This window comes from Oreochromis niloticus, linkage group LG2, assembly GCF_001858045.2.
Source record: "Oreochromis niloticus isolate F11D_XX linkage group LG2, O_niloticus_UMD_NMBU, whole genome shotgun sequence".
NCBI classification, from domain to species: Eukaryota; Metazoa; Chordata; class Actinopteri; order Cichliformes; family Cichlidae; genus Oreochromis; species Oreochromis niloticus.
The window spans coordinates 27,375,740-27,402,238 of NC_031966.2; the positions used below are offsets into that span (position 1 = coordinate 27,375,740).

Genomic DNA, 26,499 nt, shown 5'->3' on the forward strand with positions numbered 1-26,499 from the left:
CGCACACACACATTAAAAAAAAAATAATTAAAATCTTTTTAAAAAATTGCCTCAACAAAAGGGCACTTTGGGCACCCATCAGGAAAGGGGCGGGTGCTCAAGCCCCTTCTGCCCCCCCTCTGCACGTGCCTGGTATTTGCAGATTACAGCTCCACCACAAATCAAACTTCCATATTACAGCGAGACTGCTCAGCAAGGAAAAATAGTCAATCTCAGTAAGACTGAATGAAGACAGACTAAAAATTAATTGCAGGCCCACTTTAGTGTTTAAGTAGTACAAGAAACAAACAAACAAGAAAACATCCACAAATATTTCTGAAAATGTTTTTTTTTTTTAAATTTCAAATATTGTATAGCAAGAAAAAACTGCAAATGTCAACACATTTTTTTCTCACTCTTAACTAACTGAAGCCTGTCATTGACTACCAAAAAAAACAAATTGGTACTCTCTTTATGGCCAGACACATGCCAGCACTTTTAATTTTGCTTCTATTTAACAAAATAAAAATGCAGACATAAGTGTACACGTTAGTTTTTGACTGCTAGTGAAAATTGTTTTCTTTACAAATAACTCTCTCGCTGAGCTAACACAGCCAATCCCTCGGACACGTCCTGGTGGCTTTTCCTTGTCTGTATTTTACAGTTACACGTACTCAGGAGATCCAGTGAGATTAATTCTAGGTAATAATTATACTGTAGTTCACCCTGCAGCAATATCACTTTCAGTTACCTGGTACACCAGGTACAATAAAATATGCTATTTTATAACTAAATCACAGATTTGTACTCTTATGTGGCCTTCCCAAGTTTTACAGCTTCATTAGCAACATCTCACTATCATGACAATCCTTTAACCACTAAACGACAATGAAGAGTGATGAGGAATTGTTTACGTGTTTTATGAAAGTACCTACAATACTAAATTATACTACAAATAAACTGCACAAATTTTAAAATGTATTAAAAAAAAATCCAATTTAAATTTTCAAAATTAAAAGTATTCATTCAAGTGAAAAATTCCCCGCCAGTGTTATTCTGCATTATCATGGGCTCAGCTGAAATACTTAACTATGTTTTTGTAAATCCAGCTCATTAAATGTGGGCCTCACAGACAGCAACTAAAAACATATTATTTTATAGAATATGAAGAACAGGCAACAATTTTCCAATCTTCTACAGTGCCCACTCCCAACGTCAGCGCCATGGTGGGGACTTTTGAGAGGTCGCCATCAAAGAATCGGGCATTGGCCATAATGGTGTCCTTCGCCAGCGTCTTCACCCTGGTCCTGGATACCAGACTTGAACCAGGCTCATTAAATGCAATGTGGCCATCAGGTCCAATACCTGACACAGAACAAGAAGAGGGGGTTTAATTGCTTTGCAATCATTTATTACAGGGCAGAAGAAAATAAATGTGTGGCTGACTGGCTGCAGTATTTTCACTCTTATCTGTGTGCCCTCCTGACCTCCAACAAACAGCTGAATCCCCCCAGCAGCTGTTATCTTCTTCTCAAAGGCATCACACTCTGCCTGCAGGTCGGCAGCGTTGCCATCGAGGATGTGCGTGTTCTCTGCTTTTATATCTATGTGCTTGAAGAAGTTATTCCACATGAAGGAGTGGTAGCTCTCAGGATGATCTCTGGGAAGTCCTATAAAAGGAGTTTATGACAGGTTCTTATGCAAGACCAGAGCTTGGAAGAGTCCCTCACTCTGTATGCTTAATGGCACAATAGAGAACAATCAGGACCTACCTACATATTCATCCATGTTGAAAGTCTTCACGTACTGGAATGATAGAGCTCCATTTTTGTAGTATTCAATCAGCTTCTTATAACAACCTAAAGGGGTGCCTCCTGAAGACGGGCAGAGAAAGCAACAAAGGAGTGAGAGGAGGAAACGTAGGCTGCACATTAAAATCATGCAAATCTAAATACATGTGCTAAATGCTACATCACAGGGTTGCACGTTGCTCTTACCTGTAGGGAGTCCCAGAGTGAAGTATTTGTTGGGGCCAGGGCTGAACTGCAAAATCTTGTTTCTAATGTACTTTGCTGCCCATTCGCTCGCCTGGTCGTAGTCATTCAGGATGATGAGCTTCATGGTCCTGCAGAAGCCAAAATAGTGAGAAATGAACACGTTGCTTGTCTAAACAACTTCAGAGTCTAAGAAGATCGGCTCAAAACACTCCTTATCAGACTTTAGACTCATCAATAAAAATCAGTCACAAACAGAGCAGTTGGAGCTCCGAGGTTTCCGAGTGTCGGGGGAAATCTCCCAAATAGAAGGCTGCCAAAGTAAAACAGAGACACAGTGAGACAATATAATCAATCACATGTACATGGGTGAACGTCTCAGAAGAGAGTCACACAGTGTACTTCTTTATTCGTGCATTTATAGTCACTGGTGACAACAGTGAATATGTCTATTCATAGGCAGAGGAATGTTAGTGCGTAGGGAGTGAAGATAAGAGTGGTTGAGGTGTATGTGTGTGTGTTGTGAGATTCAGAAGGACGCAGCCCTTCTTCTTGTTAGAGAGCGCAGATAAAAGTATCCAGCTCTCCTCTTCCTGCTTGTTCAGCTATTATCGCTGTGAGAAAGAATTTATAAAACAGTCTTGTAGTGGACAACAGTCTAAGTCATCAAAAGGTCAACATACAGTATTCTATCATATGCAAACTTATATCATTAAAAGCTTATACTGACTACTAAGTACAATTTTCCATTGACATTCCCTCCTGTTGTCAGTATAACTTTCAAGTGAGATATCAGTATGTAACATCTTGTTGTACAGTTTCTACACCATCATTAATCACACAAAGTCTTCATGCTCCAACAGGTCGGGGTCATCATCATCATCATTTGTCACGGCTATGTATGCAGCAACAGTGGAAACAATTATACAGTTAATCATGAGTTTTAGACATGGCAGGATACATGTTACAAAAACACAAAATAAAAGTGAAAATACAAAAAGGGATAAATAGAATAAATAAGAATAAGAATACAAAGGAATTGCAAGTATTTCAAGTATTGAAGTCTATTGCACCGTTGGTTTTTAACAAAAAGTATTGCACAGTGAAAAGGGAGTAGTAGTCTTTTTAGCAGTCACTTGTATTATTTACATAATCCTGATTTTGGGCCTGCTGGATCTGTCTCAAGGCGTTCAGGGCATCAGTCATGTTTGATGAGTGTACATTGTCTGATGTGTGTATGTGTCATTTCTCACTCAATCAACAAGTGCACGTCTGTTCAGGTGTGTGTTTCTCTTCATTTTGAGTCAGTGTGTGTAGATGTGTATGTTTGTGTATGTTGGCGTGTTTATCACTTTCCTGTTCTGGTGTTTTGGGTAAACCACGGCCTGAAGCGTGCCCTGGGGTCCTGTGGCTGCACTGCAGAGACATCTCTTCGTCGTCGAGTCCTCGTGGCGTTTCCCGTAGTTATTCTGAAGGTGTGGTCAGAGATGAAGATTGGGGCGCAGATGCCAGTCCATCCTGGGGGCAGTATGAAATAGGCACGTCGTCCACACAGCCAGGCCATTCCTTGCACCCAGTAGGTGCCATTAGAGGGGTTGGCTGTGTTCACAGGGGCACCTTCTCCGTTTCCAGCGGTCCGATTACAATTAGTGGTGTTTCCCAGCGGTCTGTTACCGTTGTCTTGTCGGTAGCACATGGAGTGGTTCTTCCCTGGGGTTTGGTCCAAGAACACTGGGAAGTGAATGGATGTGTTCCGGTTCGTCACGTTGAAGTTGATCCAGAAAAGTTGATCACACGTTCCATTGTCAAGTCCAGCGTCTTCAATGGTGATTATCTCGTGTTGGGGTGGTCCCTGAAAGATACTAAGGAAGTTAAGCGAGTAGATGGTAGATGAGCTTGTCTCGTTGATGATGATTTTATTATGCTGATAGCCAACACCCGAAAAGCTGGCGGCACGTTTGGCTTGTGTTTTATTCTTTATTGTCCTCGAAAAGTGCGAGGAGTCCTGCTAGGAGCAGGAGGACAACTGCTAGGACGGCGAGTGTCTTCATGACAGCCAAACACACCTAGATCCTCGGGTGAGTAGACTACTGGCGAGAAGTAGAGGGCGGGATATACCCAATCAGCCCTCTCTTCACCAGGTAGATCACCAGAAGGTAGGGGTGCTGGAGTCTATGAGTCTGGGCTGTCACTCACTTTCTTGCAGTGACTTTGGTGAATCCAAGATGGTCTCTCTGCTATCTTACAGGCGGTTGGTGTGGTGATAAGCACTTGGTATGGGCCTTCCCAGCGGGGCGAGCTCCAATTCTTTCTCTGGAGAACTCGAATCAGGACCCAATCACCTGGCTTCAACCTGCAAGATACTGGAGAAGATTCAGAAGGCAGTTTATTGTTCAAAACAATATCTTTGTTTTCTAGTAGCTTCGACATCCATTCTGCTAGTGTGGTCTCTCTGATTGATTTATCTAAAGGTTCACTTGTGATTGGCAGTGGAAATGGTCTGCCATAAATGATTTCAAAAGGCGTAAGTTTTTGTGAACCTTGTGTTAATCTCATCCACATTTTTACTAGGCCTATGCACTCTGGCCACGGCCTTCCTGTTTCTTCCATACATTTTCAAAGTCTCTGTTTTATTGTGCCGTTAGTTCTTTCCGCTAATCCTGCACTTTGCGGGTGATAAGCACAGTGATTTTTGATGCTGAATCCTAGTGCTTCAGAGACTTTGCTGATTACCTCATTGACAAAGTGTGTCCCATTATCTGATCTTATCAGAGTGGGGATGCCATATGTTGGAATAAAATGGTTACATAAGCATTTTGCTGAAGTTTCGAAATTTAGAGTGTAAAACTGTTTTGGAGATTATATCTCCTATCCCTCCTGTTGACGCATGGAGAGTAACTCCATGTGTCACTAAGGCTGCTGTTTTGTGTAGAGATTTTGGAAGTATTGGTTTTCCTTCACAAATCATCAAGTCATCTCTTAGTTGCGCTCCGCATTTCAGCCATTTCTTTTGCTCAGCTGTGGGAGCTGCTTTTTGTTCATCCTTTGTCAGTAAAATTGTTTCCCTTTGTAATTTCATAGTCATTCTTCTGATGTGCTGCACACTTGCAAACTGCTAAATGTCGCATCACATGAGGAGTTTCCTCCCATGTAAACAGATGTGTGCCATGATAAAACCTTCTCCACACACTAGAAACAAAAAACTAATTTCAACCGTTGTTACATCTTATTCACTTATTTTATAATACGGTTATTTTTTCAAATCTAATATCAATCAACTAATTTGCATATCAGCTTATAATGCGCTAAGTTGACAGGTCAACAGAAATGCACGTTCAAAAGATTATCACAAAAGAGAATTTCCTCCATACAGTAAATTACTTGTGTTGCATCAATCAAGCAGAAAGCATCTCACAATTTATTGTATTACCAACTAAATTTATTGTCTGATTACTGCTTGGTCATACCAGACTCTCAGCTGTGTCTTTATTTTTCCTTCTCTGTTTTCACAAACGTTTCACCTATTGTCCTGCAAGCTGGAGAGTTAAATGTCAGTAGTGGGTAAATTCAGCAGTTGATAACAAAACTATTAAGTTTTTTCCTGTTTTAGCACCAATGTGAGATATAGAGGCACACATATAGTGTGTGCTCTAGTGTAAGCTGCTCTTCATTGCATGTATGTGTGTTAGTACGCTTGCATGCAGGGCCTCTGGGCCTGTCTCACCCAAAAGGGCATTTTCTTAACAGTTGCCTTTCACTCGCGTGTGTTAAGAAAGGCAAATGTGCTTGTAGCAGTTGTGAGATTATTATGCTGTCATATATTACATTATACCTGTAATCAAAATGAGTGAATCATGATACTGCTGTAGGCCACATCATACTTCTTGTGTAATCAGTATGTAGTTTTAGTTTGCATCACACTTCTTAGTTAAAAGAATTTGAAGATCATTAGATTTATTAGATAGGTTTGTATTATCCTATACTGCTGATTTACTGTGAGTGAGTTACACTGTTTCATGACATTTCATACTGCCGAGTTATGAAGAGAATATTGTATTCAGAGAGTAGGGGCCTCTCTCTCTTTTTTTTCTTCTTTGTGATAGTAAAGAGAACAGAGCACATGCTACGGGAGCGTCACCCCCACCCTTGGTGGAAGCAGAAAAACAGGGAGCCAAGGTCATAACTCAGGCTCACAAAGAGTCAGAAAGAATGTGAATACTTAGTTTTGTGGCTGTGGCGCATTTTGTATGGCTTCTTTTCTTTGTTTAGTAGCTTTCTGCCTTCACCTGAGGGTGTGCCCTAAGCATGTGACTTCCGGTCTCCATAATTGGAGTTTATTTAAAGATAAATAAGATGATTTCATATATTGCTCGCAGATCATGCACTAAATGGTATTTTGCAGTATTAGCTGTCTTCACCACTTAAACAAAACATCACTCTTTGTTTTATTATCATTATTATTATTATTATTATTGTTATCCTGTCTCAAAACAGAAAATGAAATTGTAGTTGTTCTTGGCTGAGAAACACAAAACCTCTCTCTCTTTTTTTTTTTCTTCTTTTTTTTTTTTCAAAACAAGAAACTAAGTTTTAATTTTTCATCCTTGTCACATAAAACAAAACAGACAACCCAGCTCTCAGCAGGCTCTGGACTTATCATCATCAAGGACGCATGGTGAGAGCTACTTCAGAAGTTACAGTGCTCATCACTCAAGCAACATTTCAAAAAAAGGAACAAAAAACAAAACTCAGCACACTACACAGAGAACAACAACAATACACAACTGAAGGTGTTGTTCTTGTTTGTTCTCCTTGAATTTTAGAATAAAGTTATTACATCTGCATTAGTAAATCATATGCCTAATCATTATGTGTCACTGTGATCCACAAGTATGATCACAAATTTATTCATTTTTCAACCCAACAAAACAAACAAACAAAAACAAAAAACAAATTGCCTATGGCATCAAGGTTTTGCGTTCATATTAATTGAGTGTAAGCTGCTTTCTTCATTGCAAGTATTTATTACAATACGGTTTAATTCATGCATCTTATCACTGAGTTCTAAATTCAACCTATCTCCTCACACACACACGGTTTCCTGTCACCGACAGGCACACATTTCCTGTTTCTGCAGACTCTGTCTTTCATTGTATTTATAGTCTAAAAACCCTCTTTAATTCTACTAAAAACAATCTAAATCCCTTGATCTAAAAACGATACACCTTTATTTCACACACACTTTTAAATTGAGCTCTTTCAGACATCAGGAATCATCACACACACTGCCTTTTCTCTCAAACTTCCACTTGTTCACACACTCTACTATGAACCTTTGTAGTGTTATTATTATTTATGTTTTATTATTTTTGTACAAATCACACCCAATCACTCAAAACCTACTACTTACAGCATTCACACAGTTAAAATCACTCAAAATATGCTTTCATACGAGTATTTCAGACATGCTTTTCAAGATATATAGAGGTCACTCACTGTACATCCACAGTAATGAATTCAAACTCTATTTATACAATTGTAGTGAGCAAAACCAGCATCTCCATGCACGTCACCGCTCCTCATTAGCTTGGTAGTGTCCACATATTTAATTCAGCTTCTCAATCTTGTAGCTTTAGCTGTTGTATACAGGGTTTGGCTCATTAGTTGTTAGTATAGGTTTGCTCTTCATCTTAACAAAGTCTCATCTAAGATGACAGGTTTACAAGCAGGTCAAGTGTCTCTATGCACCTGATTAGTGTAGTTATTTCCTTATTTTCTTCATCTCCTATATCATTGTACTGAGTTTGAGCAAACCTTAAGCTTGAATCAGACTACTTTTAACAATCTTCCACCTCACATCATAACTGACTGAGGTGCCTCTTCATATTAATATTATGTTATTATTAATGTTATTATCTTTTTATATAACAGCAATAGTATATTACAATATTTTATTTATATTTTATTTTGCATCCATCGAGGGATGGGGGTGATCTGCAGTTTCACCCCCTCCCAAGCTGGAGACATTTTCCTTTTCACACACTTTCCTTGGCTGAACAATGACAAAACCTTAATATACCTTATACATCTCTCTATTTCATTTAATATGTGTTTGTGTGAGTTATGTATTTTCTTTCATTCTATTCATTCTGGGCATGGTCTTCATCCTAACTATGTTTCATTGTTAAACCTTCTGTTAATGATTTCACACTGGTGTGCCCTGATGCAGATTTAACTATTATCGAGAGGAGAAATATTTTGCTGTTATTATTTGCTGCTACTTTTATAATCATCATTACCATTTCATGATTGAGGGTGATGTTGCTTTCGCAGATGCATTCAGATGTTCAAATATATTGGTATTATATCAGTCTTTATTACAAGTCCAGTTATAACCACTTCGAACTGTTGAGTTGAATCTATAATTTTAAATGCTTTTCTAATGCTTCGATAATCTTAAAGGTGCGGTGGCCCCTAGAGACAAAGCATGTACAAACTCCAAAACACATGCAAAATACAAAACACGTACAAAATACAAAACACATGCAAAATACAAAACACATGCAAAATCCAAAACACATGCAAAATCCAAAACACGTACAAAATCCAAAACACATGCAAAATCCAAAACACGTACAAAATCCAAAACACATGCAAAATACAAAACACATGCAAAATACAAAACACATGCAAAATACAAAACACATGCAAAATACAAAACACATGCAAAAAAAAACACGTACGAAATACAAAACGCGTACAAAATCCAAAACACATGCAAAATACAAAACACATGCAAAATACAAAACACGTACAAAATCCAAAACACATGCAAAAAAAAAACACGTACAAAATACAAAACACATGCAAAATACAAAACACGTACAAAATCCAAAACACATGCAAAATACAAAACACGTACAAAATACAAAACACGTACAAAATACAAAACACATGCAAAATACAAAACACATGCAAACTCCAAAACACATGCAAACTCCAACACAACGGAAGTGCTCCAGGACGCTAGGGGCAGTGTTGAGCTCGATTTGCAAAGTAAACGGCAAGTTTGGGTTGTATGGGACGGTCTAGTCTCCGTCGCGCTGCCCAGGTTCCCTAGCAACCATTATACTAACCGCTGGAAACGTGTCATACAACTTAGTTTGACAGAAATGAAGGAGAACATATTTTGTTAATTTGTTTGTTTGTTTCTACAAGAGCTTTGTGTGATTTGATAAGTATCTGAGGCTGAGACCACAGGACTGTAAAACATGACTTTTGGGCTTCATTTCTGCACTGAACAGTCATTTTAAGATTAGCTAGTAAATAACAATTAATTAATGTTTTTCATGAGACTAAAGTAGTATCACTTTGGTAATGTAAATATAATATGGCCAATATTATAGTTATTATATTAATCATTATTAGCTATTACAGCAGTGAACATGAACTCTGTGTCAAATACTGAGCTTCAGTACAGATTCTAGTTGCAGTTATTTATGTCTTTTCACCTTTTCTTTCCAAGCTCCTTAGTCTATCACCTTAAATCTTCACTCAAAGACAAGTATCTTTGACAGTGCATATATAGGTGTATCATACATAAGAGACAAATGTTGTTCCTTCAGTATGTTGGCATTACTAAATTTGGCTCATTGCTTACATATATTTCTAAAAAGAAAATGTACAAGCTGTGATAACTGTTTCTGATAGAATGAAGAGTAGACTGATATATTGAATATTCCTTTATTGGGTGAGAAAATCAGACCATGTCATAACTGCTTTAAGTCACACAGAATAGATATCAGAGCCTTAAACAGGCTGACTTCTGCTAAATGGGTCAAACTGGGCAGAAAGTATACAAACACATAACATCCTTATAGAATATGATGTAACACTATAGATCAACTTACCTCAGAATATATAAAGCATATAAACAATTACAGTAATATGATGCAACAAACACAGCAGTGCTACTAATCCAAAATACTCAAAGCTTCATAGAACTGAAACAAACATTTATTTTTAGCTCCATTCTGCTGCTGATACATACTTTAGGTTTCTGAATATGAAACTTGTTGCTGCCTTTCATAGTGTGTAACTTGAAGGCCCTGAGTACTTTCTCCCACACTGAAAACACTGGAATGATAACATTATTTGAACATTACCTAATAAGACTGATTCAGGACAGACAATTAGTTATGTTAAACTTTCCTAGCAGTCCTTCACAAACAGGGAACAGTCTGTCTATTCTCCCCATCTGTCAGCTGCTGCTGGCTCTTCCTCCTCCTCTTCCTCACACACTGCTGAGTTTGTCCTGGTGGATCATCAGGGGTGCAAAGCCTCACAGATGATGTGCAGCAGTGGGTCCCTCAGTCTGTCCTCACTCTGGACACTTGCAGTCGTCACACATGGAAATCAAATGTGTGATAAGCTGCAGGATTCAAACACAAGTGTAACTTATAAATACATGTTCATACTTTTATTCCACAATCAGAGAGAAAGAAAAAGAGAGAGAGTGCAGGACAGACAGACAGGTGACAGTCTCAGGTGTACACACTGCTACAAAACAGCACAAGAGAAGGAGGATTTAGTGTTTGTGTTATTACGAGTGCTAAACAAGAAGAGTTCCCAGATGGTACAGTGGACACATGTGTGACTCCTGTGATTAAAGCATCTTTCTTTCAGCTTAACGAGTGAACCGTCAGCTCGTTCAAACACACGTTAAAGTCCGTTTGGCTCGACACCACCGAACAGAGGCAGCAATATAACATAACTAACATTAACAGTGCAGTGAATCCTGCTTGTGCCGTCATATTCAGGACTGCAAACCGAGCAGCATCACTGACTTTCAGCTTGTTGTGTTTGTGGATATATGACTGACTTTAATTATCCATAAAATCATCACATTCTCTGTAAGATTAAAGTCAACTATTGAACGGCGTATATTTTGAAGTAAAGGCTTTAAAACCAAGTTAGGACAAACATCGCTAATGGCCAGTGTTGGGTAAGTTACTTTAAATTAGTAACTTAGTTACATTACTAGTTACTTCTCTAAAAAAGTAACTCAGTTACTTCAAGTTACTCGTTACTTTCAAAGTAACTAGTTACTAGGGAAAGTAACTTTGGTTTTACTCAGAATTCTCTTGTTAATGTGTTGCTTCCGTAACTGGATACCCAGCCAGACTGCCAGTCTTCTAGCTTGCTTACTTGCCACAAGTGCACTGTGCCACCTACCAATAGAAAGGAAAAAATAATGTGCACATTTCCACGAGAGAAATCCCACGCCTGGACCGTCGTTGACCGCCGCATGATTCTAGCCTGCTTTTTACATCCAACACAAAAACTGCAGTCGTGGTGCTTTTGATTGTACTCAGAACTCGGAAATTCTGCCTTCTGAATAGGAAGATGTAGGTAACACCAGACTGCAGATGAGCTGCATACAGAGCTGGACTGGGACAAAAAAATCATCCCGGGCATTTTGACTAGAGACCGGCCCACCATTATAGGAAAAATCATAAAGCCTTTGAATGAAAATAAACACTGTTGTGACAGTGATGTACACTGTTCTGATGGTATATATGTATCAATCTATCAATCGTTTGTTGTAAGACTCAGATAATTATTTTTTTAAAAGCGAGACATTTTAAATGAGAATAATAAAGAAAAGTATTTCCTTGTGCCCCCCTTTCCCTGTTAATGCCCTACCTGGCCCCCTGGCAACACTTTGCTAGACCCGCCCCTGCACAGTTACCAGCTGTCAGCTACGTAGAAAAGGATGCTGGTGTTATTTGTCTCTCAGAAACAGTTCATAACTTCCCTTCAACTCATTCATGTCACCTAAAAGGTAAACCTGTTTCTCCATCACCTGTTCAGCTCTGATGATTCAGTAAGGACATCTCCTGGTTTCATCTGCATGTTTCCCTCTCACCAGATAACCAAACCGATATCATGACCAGCAGCTTTACAGCTGTGGCTCCAGCAAACATCAGCTGATACTAGAAATTAATATAATATTAAATTCTAACAACAGCTGATCAAGCTTAAACGTGCTGCTGTTGTTTAACGCGACATCCGCTGGTTTCCTCTTTCTGGCGCAAAGTGGGCGATAAATAAACAAGAGAGAAAAGCCGATCAGCTGATCATTGATCAGTTTCATGATTGAAGTAGAAACAGGAGAGGAGAGAATGAGAGAAGAAGAGGCAGCTGTGCAGCTTCAGCTTTGTGTCTTTTTCATTGTAGCTGAAGTCCGGGACAAATTTTCACCTCAGTACGAAACGCGTAATATTTTCTCTGAATACCAGACGATTCTGTTTTTTACGGGACGGTTGGCAACTCTAATAATTAACCGTATGAACAAAATAAAGTTCAACATCAGTAACATAGCACCCACACAGCTGTATAGAAACTCCGTCATGCTAGCTAGCACGCAGTACGAAAATGTCAGCATAACGAAAATAAACTCCACCTAAACTTGGTTTATATCTGACTCCGATAGACTGCAGGTCATAACTTCTTACCTGAAGTTCAGTTCACCTGACACGCGGACCGGCGGCCGCTTCGGGTCTCTCCTCTTGCCTCCCTTTTCCTTCATCCACCTGCTGGCCTCCACCACTTGCTAATGTTATTGAATCTGTTGAAGCTCCGCGATATCCACCACATGAAGTAACGAGTAACGAGCCTATCTAAATCCCAGTAACGAGTAACGCGTTCCTGGTTTTGGCATAATAACTAGTTACCGTGCTCGTTACCGCAATAATAACGTAGTTACTGTAACGCGTTACTTAATAACGCGTTAGTCCCAACACTGCTAATGGCACATAACTTTCCCGACATGTGGCCAACAGTAATGTTTTAATGTTGTTCATTATTAAACATTTGCACATAAATAAGTGACATAATACTCAGTACTTACTTTTGAAAGTACTCTTCGGCCGCTTCGCTTCCACGGTTTTTTTCGGCAAAATTATCCACACCACCGCCGCGTTATGAAGTCTGGGATATGTTGGGCCATGAAGGCTACACTGACCCATCCTTAAAATTCAGGGAAATGAAGGACGCATTTGAGGGCCGCATTTCGAGCAGCCTTTGAATTGGGACAGCCTTTGGCCTTAAAATGCGGCCTTTAAGGCTGCAGACCCCTTGACTGTATGTCTAAAATGAGATAAATAAAGTGAGGGGAAAAAAAGGCTGCAGACCCTGAATTGGGATACAGCCCAAATCCGGTCATTGGTACGTCCTGGCTTGTGTAGTTACTAGGTAACAAAAGCTCAACACTGCCCCTAGCGTCCTGGAGCACTTCCGTTGTGCTTTGGAGTTTGCATGTGTTTTGTATTTTGCATGTGTTTTGTATTTTGCATGTGTTTTGGAGTTTGCATGTGTTTTGGATTTTGCATGTGTTTTGGATTTTGTACGTGTTTTGGAGTTTGCATGTGTTTTGGAGTTTGCATGTGTTTTGGAGTTTGTACGTGTTTTGGATTTTGCATGTGTTTTGGATTTTGCATGTGTTTTGGAGTTTGCATGTGTTTTGTATTTTGTACGTGTTTTGTATTTTGCATGTGTTTTGTATTTTGTACGTGTTTTGTATTTTGCATGTGTTTTGGAGTTTGCATGTGTTTTGGAGTTTGCATGTGTTTTGGAGTTTGTGCGTGCTTTGTCTCTAGGGGCCACCGTATAAAGGTTTCTGTGTAGACTGCAGGGACAGGAAGTTACATGTGTTTGAAGTTGCAGGCTTCTGCAGAAGTGAAACTGAAACCAGAGTTTAACTGCAAGTTAAGAGCAGGGTGTTATTATGCATGTATCATTGATTAACACACACACTTAGTTAGAGGGATCACTGATAGGGGAAAGTTCAAATTGTTTTGCTTGGGGTGGCTTTTAGACTATATTAGGAGGAGCAAACATATTAGCAGATCTGAAAAGGAAAAACCTGTGTTATGAAAATGATTTTAATCTTTTATACATGATTGCATTTGAGCTTATTGAAGAGCTGTGGCTCCTGGTCAAGTGAAGGTCAGAAACTCTTGGCGGGCGTTAATGATCAGCCAATACAAGCTGAGGGGGAACAGGAGCTCTGAAAGGAATTGCAACACACCTGCTTACATGCCATACGCCTGGAGTGATTTTTTATCTTTTATTACTTATATCCTTTAGAAGTTAAGATTTAAGTTTTTATCATTTACACCTTATATCCTTTTGAGTAAGTTTTAAGTTTCAGTTATGTTCAGTTTGAGTAAGTTTCCTTCATGGTTTGAGTGTGACATTTAGCCTAGAAATCACACAGAGTTCAGCTGTGTATGTGCACAGGCCTTATGTCTGGCTAAGACGAGAGGTGTGAGGTGAGCTGGGGTGCAGACGAGGTCATGACACATACATAGCCTACACAGCAGGCACCCACATACACACACACTCACACACACACATACACACCATAGTAGATCTATTTTGGTAGGGCAGAAGTGAAGATGTATTTTTGCTGCAAATGCAGAATTGTGCCGACGTACTTAGAGGAAGTGCAACAGATGTCCTAGGAGATAAGCGACAGCGAAGACGAGCTGAGGGGAAGCACCGACCCGAAGACAATGTTCTTTAAAACTATGTTAAAGGTTGTTGACAGAACATTTGTGGTTTTGAGTTGACGTATGCTTTGTTTAAATCTGCCTAGCAACAGAAAAGGGGGCTGTACTATCTTAACCCTATAAAACTGTTGTCTGAATATGGTAAAGACAGTTCAATACTGATTGGGTTGTTGAACTCACACATGTGTTCATTAAAATGCCGTCTAAATTGCACACGCCTGGATCTGTGGTTATTTTTGGATTCCTCTCTCAACATTGAACCCTAACACTATCAAGGTATCACTTGAGTACTTTAAGCTTTTGGGCTTTTGGTTTACTACTGTTTTGCATGCTCCAGTATCACAAAGCATGGTCATTGGTTGACCGTTGACATGGATGGTTACTGTGGGCTTATGCTCAGATCCTAGGAGTAACTGTTCTATATTGAAGATTTCAGTTTCTCCCTCCCCTTCCCGTTCTAGTCACTTACTCTGGTCTTCACTTCTATTCCTGCAATCTCTTGCAAAATGCCCTTCTTTTCGGCAGTTATAACAACGGTTATCTCTATCATTCCTGTCCCTTCTTTCTTCCTTAAAATCTACATTTCTCCTTCTTTTATTGCCTTAAAAATATTGTAGCTCTTGAGAGCCGTTTTATTTTCTTTTTTGGATCTTTTTCAGTATTTATTTCTGCCTGTAAGGTTTCTTTTAGTTTTGTTAAAGCGGAGGGGCTACACTTTCCCTCCCATGTCGGGCATTTTGTTTTCTTAGGATTTCTCCATCTACATGCACTAATTTGTCCGGCGCCTGGACATTTCTTTTCTAACCACTGCTCGTCAGCAGTGAGTTTTGTTGTTTTATTACCCATTATTAGTTTATGCTTCTTTTAGCGCTTAGTAATACACACACACACCTGCGGCGCTTTCACTGGCACGAGAACAGAGAGAGGTGGCTGACACGCCCTTCTACTTTTGAGCTATTCTCAAAAGCGGTGTCGACTTTATGTGATAAAACACGACCTTCCTCTCAGTTCACCAGTACTTCAGCGACCAACAGTAAACAAATCAGTGGAATAGTTCAGCCTCCTTATTGTGCTGTAAAAATCAACTTATTCCACCACAAAAATAGACAATAAAAGACAGACAGTTTCAACGCGCGTTCACGCTACCAGCCTCTTAAGGCGAGCGTACTGCTTCCAGCCACTGTGGGCGAGCTAGGCCTATTTTACCCTTTCGGGGAGCTACCAATCACTTATGACGAGCTCAATCTTTATTTTAGTGCTTCCAACCCTCTGCGGGCGAGCTGACTACCAGTCCTCAAGACGAGCTTAATGCTTCCAGTCTCTCTTGGACGAGTCTATTTTCTTTTAAGTTTCGTTTTTGCGCAAACCTTTATTATCTCAAAGTAGTCTGTCTTACCTTGGCGCTGGTTTCTTCAGATGCACCTGATCAGCCCCCGATGGTGCGGACCGCTTGTAAAACGTTGACCAAGACCCGAATTCACGCTCTTGGGTTTTATCACACACCTAGTGCGTGAGCTGCCGGCAGACTTCAACGTGGGCTTCTCGCACCGACGGGACCTGGTGAGGCGCCTTCTGTGAGAGCTGCTTTAAATAGGCTGTCTCATCCGGCTCGAAGGACCAAGAAATGTCGGGGGAAATCTCCCAAATAGAAGGCTGCCAAAGTAAAACAGAGACACAGTGAGACAATATAATCAATCACATGTACATGGGTGAACGTCTCAGAAGAGAGTCACACAGTGTACTTCTTTATTCGTGCATTTATAGTCACTGGTGACAACAGTGAATACGTCTATTCATAGGCAGAGGAATGTTAGTGCGTAGGGAGTGAAGATAAGAGTGGTTGAGGTGTATGTGTGTGTGTTGTGAGATTCAGAAGGACGCAGCCCTTCTTCTTGTTAGAGAGCGCAGATAAAAGTATCCAGCTCTCCTCTTCCTGCTTGTTCAGCTATTATCGCTGTGAGAAAGAATTTATAAAACAGTCTTGTAGTGGACAACAGTCTAAGTCATCAAAAGGTCAACATACAGTATTCTATCATATGCAAACTTATATCATTAAAAGCTTATACTGACTACTAAGTACAATTTTCCATTGACACCGAGCAAACTCGCAAATCACTCACAGTTTTTACCCACCCGCGCAGTGTCACCAAAACCTCACATTTACTGACCTAAAAAAAGTCTTTAGTTAATGCAGCCAGCGTTACCTTCCACTGTTTCCAGATTTCAGTCCGAGCACACGGATCTGGATGGATCATGTGACTTCTGCTGGAGGCGAACAGCGCGCACCGCGGAAGAGACGAAAACTGAACTTCAAGTCCAAGAGCTGAGAAAACAAAAGGCACCGGGTTGCTCCACAGCGCCCTTTAATGACCAAAAAAAAGCTGTGTCCCAAAGGCCAGTCCTTTTTTTACTTTTACGCGAGAGTTTTGAACGATTATTGTGAGCTTTTAACAAAAAGAATGAGTCTGCTGTTGCACAAACGCCCTCTCAGCTTCCCAGGATCTAAAAGTCTAAACAGTAGCATCTGCACATTATGTCCACTCCAACCTTTCATCATTGCCCAAAATGCATTCCCGACCAAACAACAGCTGCCGATGGGTGAAAGAAGCTTTTGAAATATTTGAAAAACTAAGATTGTTTGCAGTTTTTAAAATAACCAATTACGTTTCTGATATTAATGTTAAAATAATAAGCTCTGCATCTTTATGCTGAGGGTTCATTTTAAGGCTCAGACACTCATTAAATTAATCTTATAAATTCTCATGTATAAAAAGTGCTGCTAAAAGGCGTCATTGATTAAAAAAGTTGATGAAAATAAAATGATTTTGGAATACGAAGTCCCATTTACTTATCTATTGTTGTTTTACCAATTTTCCGCGTTTTTTGAATTGTAATAATCGATTTATTCAGCATGATCATAGACCCAATCTACCTACCCAGTAAGGAGTACTGGTGTGAAAAACAGAGGAGTAAGATCAAAATGTTGATCTCTTTAATTTTTGAAACATTCTTTGAACTTTTGAATCCATTCCAGGCCTTTTATTTGTCCTTAAATATCCTTAAAGATCGTTGAAACAAGCTACATTTAGACGTGACTGTTAATTTTGAGCTCACTTATATGTTCAGCATGTGCTGTGCTCTCTGCAGCTTTACAAGTATAAGTGGGTATAGATGTTGGATATGAACTGACTTTTATACAGACACACTGTTGGGTATTTCCATTTTTTCAGTAAACTGGGTATAGAAACACACTCAGAGTGTGTGCTGGTCATGTGTCCTGTGTGGTATGGCTGCATCCATGGGCTCAGAATAAGATAGGAGATAGGCATGAACTCGTCCATCACCAGGCAGGATGACAATAGAGAAGCTCAATAACATTGTTTGCTTCATGTAGCATTCCTATTAATCTTGATGAACTTTTATAAACCTCTATGTCTTTTTTGCCCTCCTGTCTGCATGTTTGTCCTTATCTTCTTGTTTCTCTGTAGGGTGACCAGTACAGACACGTTTTCTGTACAGACAGCTGTTCTTTATTACTATTATTGTCCTTATTATTTAAGTATTATTGTTTTGTTTACTCTTATTGTTGCCTGCTGCTAAACTAAACAAATTTCCCCCTGTGGGACAATAAAGAATTTGAATTGAATTGAATTGAATTTGGTCTATATATTTTTGAGGAGCTGGGCTTCTGTGCTTAGGCTCCTAGAAGAAGTGGTAGAAAATCCATTCATGGTTTATTGTTTTGTTTTTATTTTAGAATTTAACTTTCATTGACATGGTTGATATGAACTGTAGAACACTCTTCATTGCCCACTTCACATTACATCACACTCTTCTTCTACAGAGTATAATGTGCAAAGTTGATAATGGACAATACGAGGTGCCACATTAAACAGCATTTAAAGTATGGTTGATTATTTTAGAATGTGATTAATGGTTTAACACAGACGAATCTTTAGTCAGCAGACTAACAGCTCACAGCTCCTCTCAGTGACCACTGACCTACTGTAACCAGAAGAGGGCAGCAGTGCCAAGGAAGAAGAGATGAGATGATGGCGATGATGGAGGAACAAGTTGTTTTGCGAAGAGAATATTTTAATTTCTAAATGAGACAGAGTCATTTATTGTGACACCAATGTGGAGGAATTAAACACACAGGTGTCTTTCGACTCCTCTGTAGCTTTCTTCTTGTTTTTAGTTTTAATTTTTTTTTTTTTACAATTTCTCTTTTTGTTTTCTTTTTTTTTGTTTAAGGTCAGTTTTTTAGGAAATAATTGAAATTTTATTTGTTTTTATTATTATTATTTGTGAAGAGCAATGATGCTAAAGTTGTACTAGTGTAACAATTTGATATGATATGAAACTATATTTATCCTCCTAGGACCTGGCGTCCACATATGTGGACGTCACATTTTGGGTTGTCTAGACCAAAATACTAAATTTTGCTCTACAAGGGCCTGATAGCCACTTACGAGGACTTTATACTGTTCTATCAAAATTTATAACAAATGTCCTCTTATGTGGATCTCATTTGTCTCAAAACAAAAATCAGATTAACAAAAATCTGGTTATTCTTTGTTTTTGCACTCATCAGGTCCCAATCAGCCCAAATAGCAAAGAAAAGTTAAAAATGCATGCCATGAAAGAGTTCAGGTCTTGGGAGGTTAAATATGCTGTCACATTAATGTTGGGAGCTGTGATGCAGGGTCCCATATTGCATGCAGGTCTGGCACGGATCTGGTGTCAAGCTGTCACTTCTGACTGACTGGTGTCATGGCCGGGTGTATGTCAACCAGATGTGGGCCAGGTCTGGCAATGAGGCACTATTTATGTTCCTATTTTCTTATTTTAGTTAGAAGACCCAAATGCCATGTTGCAATACTATACTGCTATGGTAGCCAACGTTTTAAATGCAGATTTGACAGGTTTGTGAGTGTACACTTTATCCAAAACCTAGTGAGGGTTTACGCACATCTACCACAGGCTGGCTGTAGATCAGGAGGTACAGCAGGTCACCTACTAATTGGAAGGCTAGTGGTTCGATCCCTGGCTCCTCCAGTTTGCATGTCAAGAGTACGAATGTAGTTAGGAAGCACGTCTTGTCATTTCGTCATGTTCCTTTTGCACTATTATGTTCCGGCACATGTTGTTATTACATGGCTTGATTAAGGTACACATTAGGCTGACATCTGGAGCCAGAGCTGAAGCTGGACCAGCACAGGACCACCAGTGTGTCTGCAGCTGGCCCATGTGTGGGCCACCAAAGGGCCATCATTCTTTGCGGTATGTGGGCCATGTGTAGGCACATTGTGTGGGCCAGATCCGGGCAATACCAGTTTTGCTATGTGGGGTGCTGGTATCTTATTTCTGAATAAAAATGTTCCAAAGTGTCACACCTTATTTACCATCCTGCAAACACAGAAACATCCCTCACTCACTTTAGTTAGGATGGATTTTCTCTCGTTTCTCCACACAGTTCTGTACATTTAATTAACATGGACATTCATGTATGCATACCTGATATCTATGTCTGAAATGTTATCTCCTATCTAACTTATTATAATAACATGTAAATTCATATGACAATGGCAATACGGTCTCGAACCTAGAATGTTTATTCCAAACATCTCCAACATGAAAAAATGGCTGATCTTTCTATGAAAGATTTTGGTCTTCCAAAGTGAGATTTATTAATTACTCAGGTAATAGTAGAGTCTGTACTGCACCTTTTAACACTTGATTACAGTGAGTACAGTTGTGACCAAAGTACTGGTGGTGGCACCACTGTTAAAACAATTTTTAACATTTATTTGCTAAAAAAAAAAAAAAAAAAAAAGGTTTTGAAACTTTTGAATTTCCCATGTTTGTTCTTTGCAACATCATAAGTTGCCCTAACTTAGTTATCTTAAATGAGCTTTACTTAGTTTTTTTTGGCAACAAGTTTGAATAATTTATTTAAAGTTCTGGGAACTAATTTAGTAGGTGTAAAAAACAAAAAAACAAAAAAACAAAATACAAAAGAAAAACAACTGCAAAACAAACTTTGTGTCACTGACAACTTTTGTCCACAGCTGTACAGATTTGTTGGAAACAGCTGTTCAATCCATCGTAGGCTGTGTATAAATGAGCTTATCAGTAAGGTGAAACTTAAGTCACATGGTTTCTGGGAAATCATGTGGTGTAGCCATTCTACTTTGACTTTTGTGTTTTTTTATTACTCATTTGAAACTCATGTACACTCCTTATACATCTTATATGACATCTCAGTTATTGGGAGCAGATGGGAGGAGTTTGGGAGGAGCAGAGCAACAAAACTTCTTTGTTGCAAAGTCTGTGTGTTTGTGGTGATGTGGAAGGAGTGTTCTCACACCGGCCTGATTGAAGTGCCCAAGAGAAGCACTGATTAAACAGTACAGCGTGGATACGGCTTTACTCCAGTCTTAACCCTAAAGATAGAAACTGAGTTTTCAATTCCAGAAAATAAGCAACTTTCACTCTAAAGCCTTTACTGTTTGTGTCGCAGCTAAAACCACTTCAAGAATAATACTGGAACAAATTTAGGTTACACTGGATTTTTGACTGCAGACAATCTATATGTGATAGTATTTCATGTTGAAATAAGTTCAGGCTTTGAAATACTGCTTTTAAATAGATTAAATGGTGCTATAAGCAATATTTTTTAAATGTAAACAGAATATGGATAAAATTTTGGTTCATAATTTTTATCGACACATCTTTACCACCAAACTCATTATAACTGGGTCAGCTGGGAGGAGTTTGTGAGGGGCAGACCTTTCATCAAATACTGATATCTGTGCGTGTGTGTACCTGTGTTTTGCCATCCCTAGTTTATCTTCCAAAACTGTAAGAAGATGCATCAGAGCCAGCAAACCTGCAGCAAAGATAATTAATCCTCTACATCATGTGATCTTCAGTCAGTTCTTCTTCCTGACATCATCACCTTGTGTCTGTTTAAGGTGCTGGAAAAGAAATGGGAAAAGAACCTTGCTGTTCTTTGTCATAACATCCCTCTCTGAGTCGATCTGATACTCACCTCCTCTCACCCTCACCGCCACCACTGTGTGACCGGAGCTCCCGCTCAGGCAGCAGCTCTGATGCCTCCAGGCCTTCCGCTGCAAAAGATGAGGTGTAATGATTTTAAACTGTCATGTGTGCTCCAGACAGACAGCGACATGTTGCTTTTACCCACTGGATTCTGGATTCGGGCTGAAGGCAGAAGCTGGGATCAGGGAGACAGAGGGTGAGACTCTGGCTGAAACACTTTGCTTCTGTTGCTCGATTATTTCCAGTAGTCGACCTCGGGCTGCAGCGCTCTGCCTGTTCAGCTCCAGGAGGCATTGCTCCACACTGTTTGCACTGAAAGTGTTGAGTGATGTTGCCTAAGCAAAAAAAAAAAAAAAACCCCAACAAAAAACAAGACACACACTGTATTTGAATCATTACTATATCTGAATGAGTAGGCCACCTAAAGGCTCAGCGCAGTTCATTCCTCGACACACCTGTCGCATCACGCTATGAAGGGAGGATAAGAGCAGCCACTACTCCACTTCTAAAAGGTGAGCTCCTCTCAGAGAGCTTCAAACAACCCCTTAAATCTCACCTGTTGAGTCAGCTGTTGTTCTTCAGGAGTCCACACATGCTGGCTACACCTCTCTTTACAGCTGGACCCAGACATCCTGCTCTCTGCAGCGCTCTGAGGTGTTACTCTCCCGGTGCTGCTGCAGCTCAACCCTCTTCTCTCATTGCCACTGTCGAGCGATTCTCTGACCCCTGACCCGAGGCCCTTTGCCTGGCTGAGTTGAGCCCTGATAAGATCGGTCTCTCTGCTCAGCTGAGCAATCTCAGCTAGCACTGTGCCCGGAGACCTCTGTGAGCGAAGAGGGTCAGGGGTCAGCGATAGCGAGGAAGCAGAGGGAAGCTGAACTAGGGGCAGACTGTTGAGACTAGAGTCTGAGCTGTGAGCGCGGAGGTCCCATAGGAGTGCAGGAGATCGACAGCAGGAAGCTGCTGGTGCGGTGGCGCAGGATAAGTTGCTGTGGAAGAACGAGAAACAAAAGTTAGCCGCCTCAAGGTGAATCATTTCTGGGGTGAATATTTGAAATCAGATAATAATTTTGGAAGTGAGAAAGTTACCAGGAACATGCTGAAAGTGGTCCCGCTGTTGAGGTGGTGAGAGGAGGACAGCAGAGGAAACAGGTACTCGCTCAGCACCCGTCGCAGACTGACAGCCTGTATAATATAATATAAACCATGTTCACCATTTACCAAATTCCTCTGGACAGAATATACACAGACAGACTGCACAAACCTGCAACTTTAACCTCAGAGTGTGGGGTTTGGCCACTGTGTTCACTCAGCAGTCCGAGCCCTCCCATCGCCAACACCACTGTGTCCAACTTCCGCTCCAGCTCTGCCGTCCGCTGCTGTAACCCTGCCTGAGAGGCACATCGTCACCAACTCATGATTTATCAGCATAGCTGGACTAACAATAACTTAAGCCCAGTCCCACCTGCAGGGCTGTAGCCTCCTCTCTCAGAGTCATGGTTTCAGCAGTGAGAGCATCAATGAGCCTCTGCTGCTCTTTCAGCTCCTCCTCCAGTTTTCTCTTCTCCTGTGCCTCCTTCTGAGCTTCATCTTCCCTCTAACACATTACAGGCAGACAGTGATTTAAACACATATAGCAGACTGCAAATATTTGCAACAAAGCAAACCTGCGCTAAAATTTAAAAACTGATTCTATTTATTTACAAATGTGAAGACCCCTGAAAAAGATAAGAACTGTGCTTCAGCATATTTACATGAGACTTTCAGCATTAGTGATGCTAAATCAGTAATAGTAACAAACATTTTACAGATCAAGCATTTCTAAAATGTGCTTTTGCTGCTATCTAAAGATTTGAAACTTGGAATTCATGTCTCCTTGCATCCCATCAATGACATGACTTTTTAAATAAAACCAACATTTAATAAGAAATGAGTGTATCCTATATCCTATAAGATAAGATAACCTTATCTTATAGGATATAAGCTAAAAGATGCAGTGACAATGATAACACGCTCTTATTTTTTGTTTATGTGAGTAAAGCCTGCATGGATTATCTTTAGTTTGAATAATAATTTCCAAAAGCTTGTGTGACAAAACCTTTTTGATATCCGGCAGTACCTTTTTAAGGATGTGCACCAACGTCCCAGTGTAGAGACCAAGGCCACAGAAAATCCAGTGAGACTTTGTGTCCTGTGCTTTTTGGGACTCTGTGCAGATGTTGCTGCTGTATCAGGGCTCAGTGCAACCAAATCCAGCTCCACCTGACCCAACAAGGCCTGCAGCAGGCCCAGACTGGACTGATCCCCGCTGAGAGAGGCAACAGGGGAGCCGTCCAGCTCTGAACCCTGGGAACCACACTTCCTGGCTCTGCTGGTGTGATTACCGATCCAGTCTGTTCAGCATATAAAAGAAGAACAACACTGATTTTCTGACATGATCTCATCTTCAAACAGAGTATTTCATTTTGGAGAAAATCCATCCCTTGCAGATATTACCTGACGTGCTCTGAGGCGGATCAGGATTAAGAACCTGAGAACCAGGACTGATGTTTCCTCTCTGAACAGCCACGGTGGCATTGAGAGCTGAAATGACATTAGATAAGTGTTTATGTTCACCTCTAATGCCAGATATATAATAAACGATTTCAAACAAAGTTCATATCAGCAGTGTTTTTTAAGCCGTTTCTTCTGCAAACCACTTTGCAACCAACCTTCTTTTTCAATTTGCCAATTACTTCTATGTGGACGCTGAGTTCGGAATTAAAGTGCTGGGAATCCTTGATTTGAACATTTTAAGGTTCAGGTATTTAATTTGTAACGGTAGTTAGATTTGTTCTCATGAATTGAAGAAACAACAGAAAACAAAAAAGTACAGCAAAAAATACTGACAACAAACTTAACATTAATTTTGGCCATCATATTATCCACAAATGTGACTTTTTAAATATTGTCGTTTTACAGTTTGGGACCAGAAACCTTTGTCCGGGAGGAAGAAAACGATTTTTAATGCGTGAAGGATCATCAAGAAAAATTAAACCAGCTGACCGCTGTAACTGTCTGGTGTACAGAAAATTTCAGCTGTGGTTCTCCAATCAGCCTTTTAGACCACTTAACGATCTGAGATAGTTTCTGCTCTTTTCAGATAACTATCCAAATCACAACACCAAGGAAAAGGACAAAACAGATTCATTAAAAGCACGGTGAAATAAAACCATCATGGTTTCATCAACGTGGAAACAAAAAGCCTTCTTAAACACAGGAGCCCTTTCTGCACACAGCTTCAGTGTTTGCTTTGAAATTCAGCTTTGAATCAAAAGGGAGATATTTATAACACTGAACACTTGCCACATTTTGACTGCACACTGCTAAGTTAGAGGCAGGGTAATGATGCTGTAAAGCATGGCCGCTTTACCTAAATAAATAAAGAGGGCCACAATTAGTAACTGACACATAGTGTTGTATTAAATGAAACTCAGTAAGAATTGTCTGGAAATTGCCTCCCCTGCAGGCCATAACAAAAACTGCACTATCATGGGACCACCTTCTTGCTCTTTCTTAACCTCAGGCTATCCATGTTTGCACATGGAAGTGTAGGATATCCCAGAACACAGTACCTACAAATTTAATGAGTTAGATGGATTATACTTTCTTGGACCAAGGTCTCTGCCTATATGATAAACTGGTAATGGTCAATCTCCAAAAGTTAATTCTGTTCATCTGGACGTAGCGTTTTCAGTGGGAGAACACTCATCCAAGTGACTTCTTCAGTCTCAGCTGACTGCAGTTTCCCCAAAGATGGTAATGTCAGGCTTTGCTTTCCCCTCACACTCAGGAGAAGATACAGGAGTGTAACAGTATGATAATTTGGCTCAGTGAAAACCCCAGGACTTAATTACCTGCAGGCAACACAGCACAGGTTGAGAATAAATGACGATGTGACATATTTTCAGTGCTACAAACAAACCTGAGCACTGCACTGCGATGAGGTTGCAAGCAGCAGGTGCAGGTGGATGGCTAATTCGGAACAAACATGATGGAGCTTCTCCTTCGCACTTCACACAGACACATTTACTCTGCTGGAGAATATTCAGGCAGAGCAGATGTGCTGCCACTTTTTAAAACATAATTTGCTCGACCAGAGTTCTGCTGAGCAAACACGCAGCTATTTAAACACACCTGAATTATCCTGATGTTTCAGCCTCTGCGGGTCAATTAAAGGTAATAAATTAGAAAACGTTCTCTTCAGTGTCCGCTGTTCTCACTTTATGGCTATTAAACATCACAAATAGTTTAATTATATTTGTTTCCTAAATGCCTACTCACTTTCTACAGAATTTATTATCACCACACTGTGAGACCTGGATTTAATAAATATGGGAAGGACACCAGGTTTTATGCATGTAGTGTACCAAATGCCTACTACCTGAAATCTAAATCTTTGGCTGTGTCTGTCCATCCAGTTTCCTTGCTTCAGTCAGAAGTTAGAGCACACATCGCCGGCTCCTGCTGTCCAAATTTGTTTGGTTGTGTGCCGGGTTTTCACAGAGGGCCAGCGTCAGTGCATCACTACATGCTGCATTTCGGTTTGCTGGTTAGTACGCTCAGATGATCAAGCTAAATTTCTGACACTGTCACAGTTTTATTCCACACCACACACTGTGATGCAGGACCAGGACTGAATTATAGGAACTGAGGTGAGATGACAAAGCTTTGAGAGCAGCTCCATGAAAATATAAAAATATCAGTGTTATCCTTCAGCCTCTTAGTAGCTGCACATATAGAAAAAAATTCAAAATCCTGCATCACCTCAGTCTCAAGTGACAAGACTTGGCATCAGACCTTGAGGTCAAGGTTACGAAGATGCAAACTTTTTCGAGACTTGTACT

General features: G+C 40.1%; 1 protein-coding gene and 1 pseudogene across 5 annotated transcripts; both read right to left on the reverse strand.

Moving 5' to 3' along the window:
- Positions 1-243: 243 nt before the first annotated feature.
- On the reverse strand, positions 244-16,890 carry LOC109194891 (glucosamine-6-phosphate isomerase 1). 5 transcript variants are annotated; one of them, XM_025897274.1, is made up of 5 exons: positions 16,717-16,890; positions 1,977-2,104; positions 1,752-1,853; positions 1,467-1,649; positions 244-1,344 (listed from the first exon to the last, which is right to left on the reverse strand). In XM_025897274.1, the coding sequence occupies exons 2-5, from the start codon at positions 2,098-2,100 to the stop codon at positions 1,130-1,132; spliced, it is 624 nt and encodes a 207-aa protein (XP_025753059.1). In that variant the 5' UTR covers positions 2,101-2,104; positions 16,717-16,890; the 3' UTR covers positions 244-1,129. The 5 variants fall into 5 exon arrangements, with proteins under 5 accessions (XP_025753059.1, XP_019201786.1, XP_025753058.1 ...); XM_019346241.2 differs by having other exon boundaries at positions 16,669-16,890; XM_025897273.1 differs by having other exon boundaries at positions 16,753-16,889.
- A 4,411-nt stretch (positions 16,891-21,301) lies between these two features.
- LOC112842385 (spindle and centriole-associated protein 1-like) lies at positions 21,302-23,753 on the reverse strand (annotated as a pseudogene).
- Positions 23,754-26,499: the final 2,746 nt, after the last annotated feature.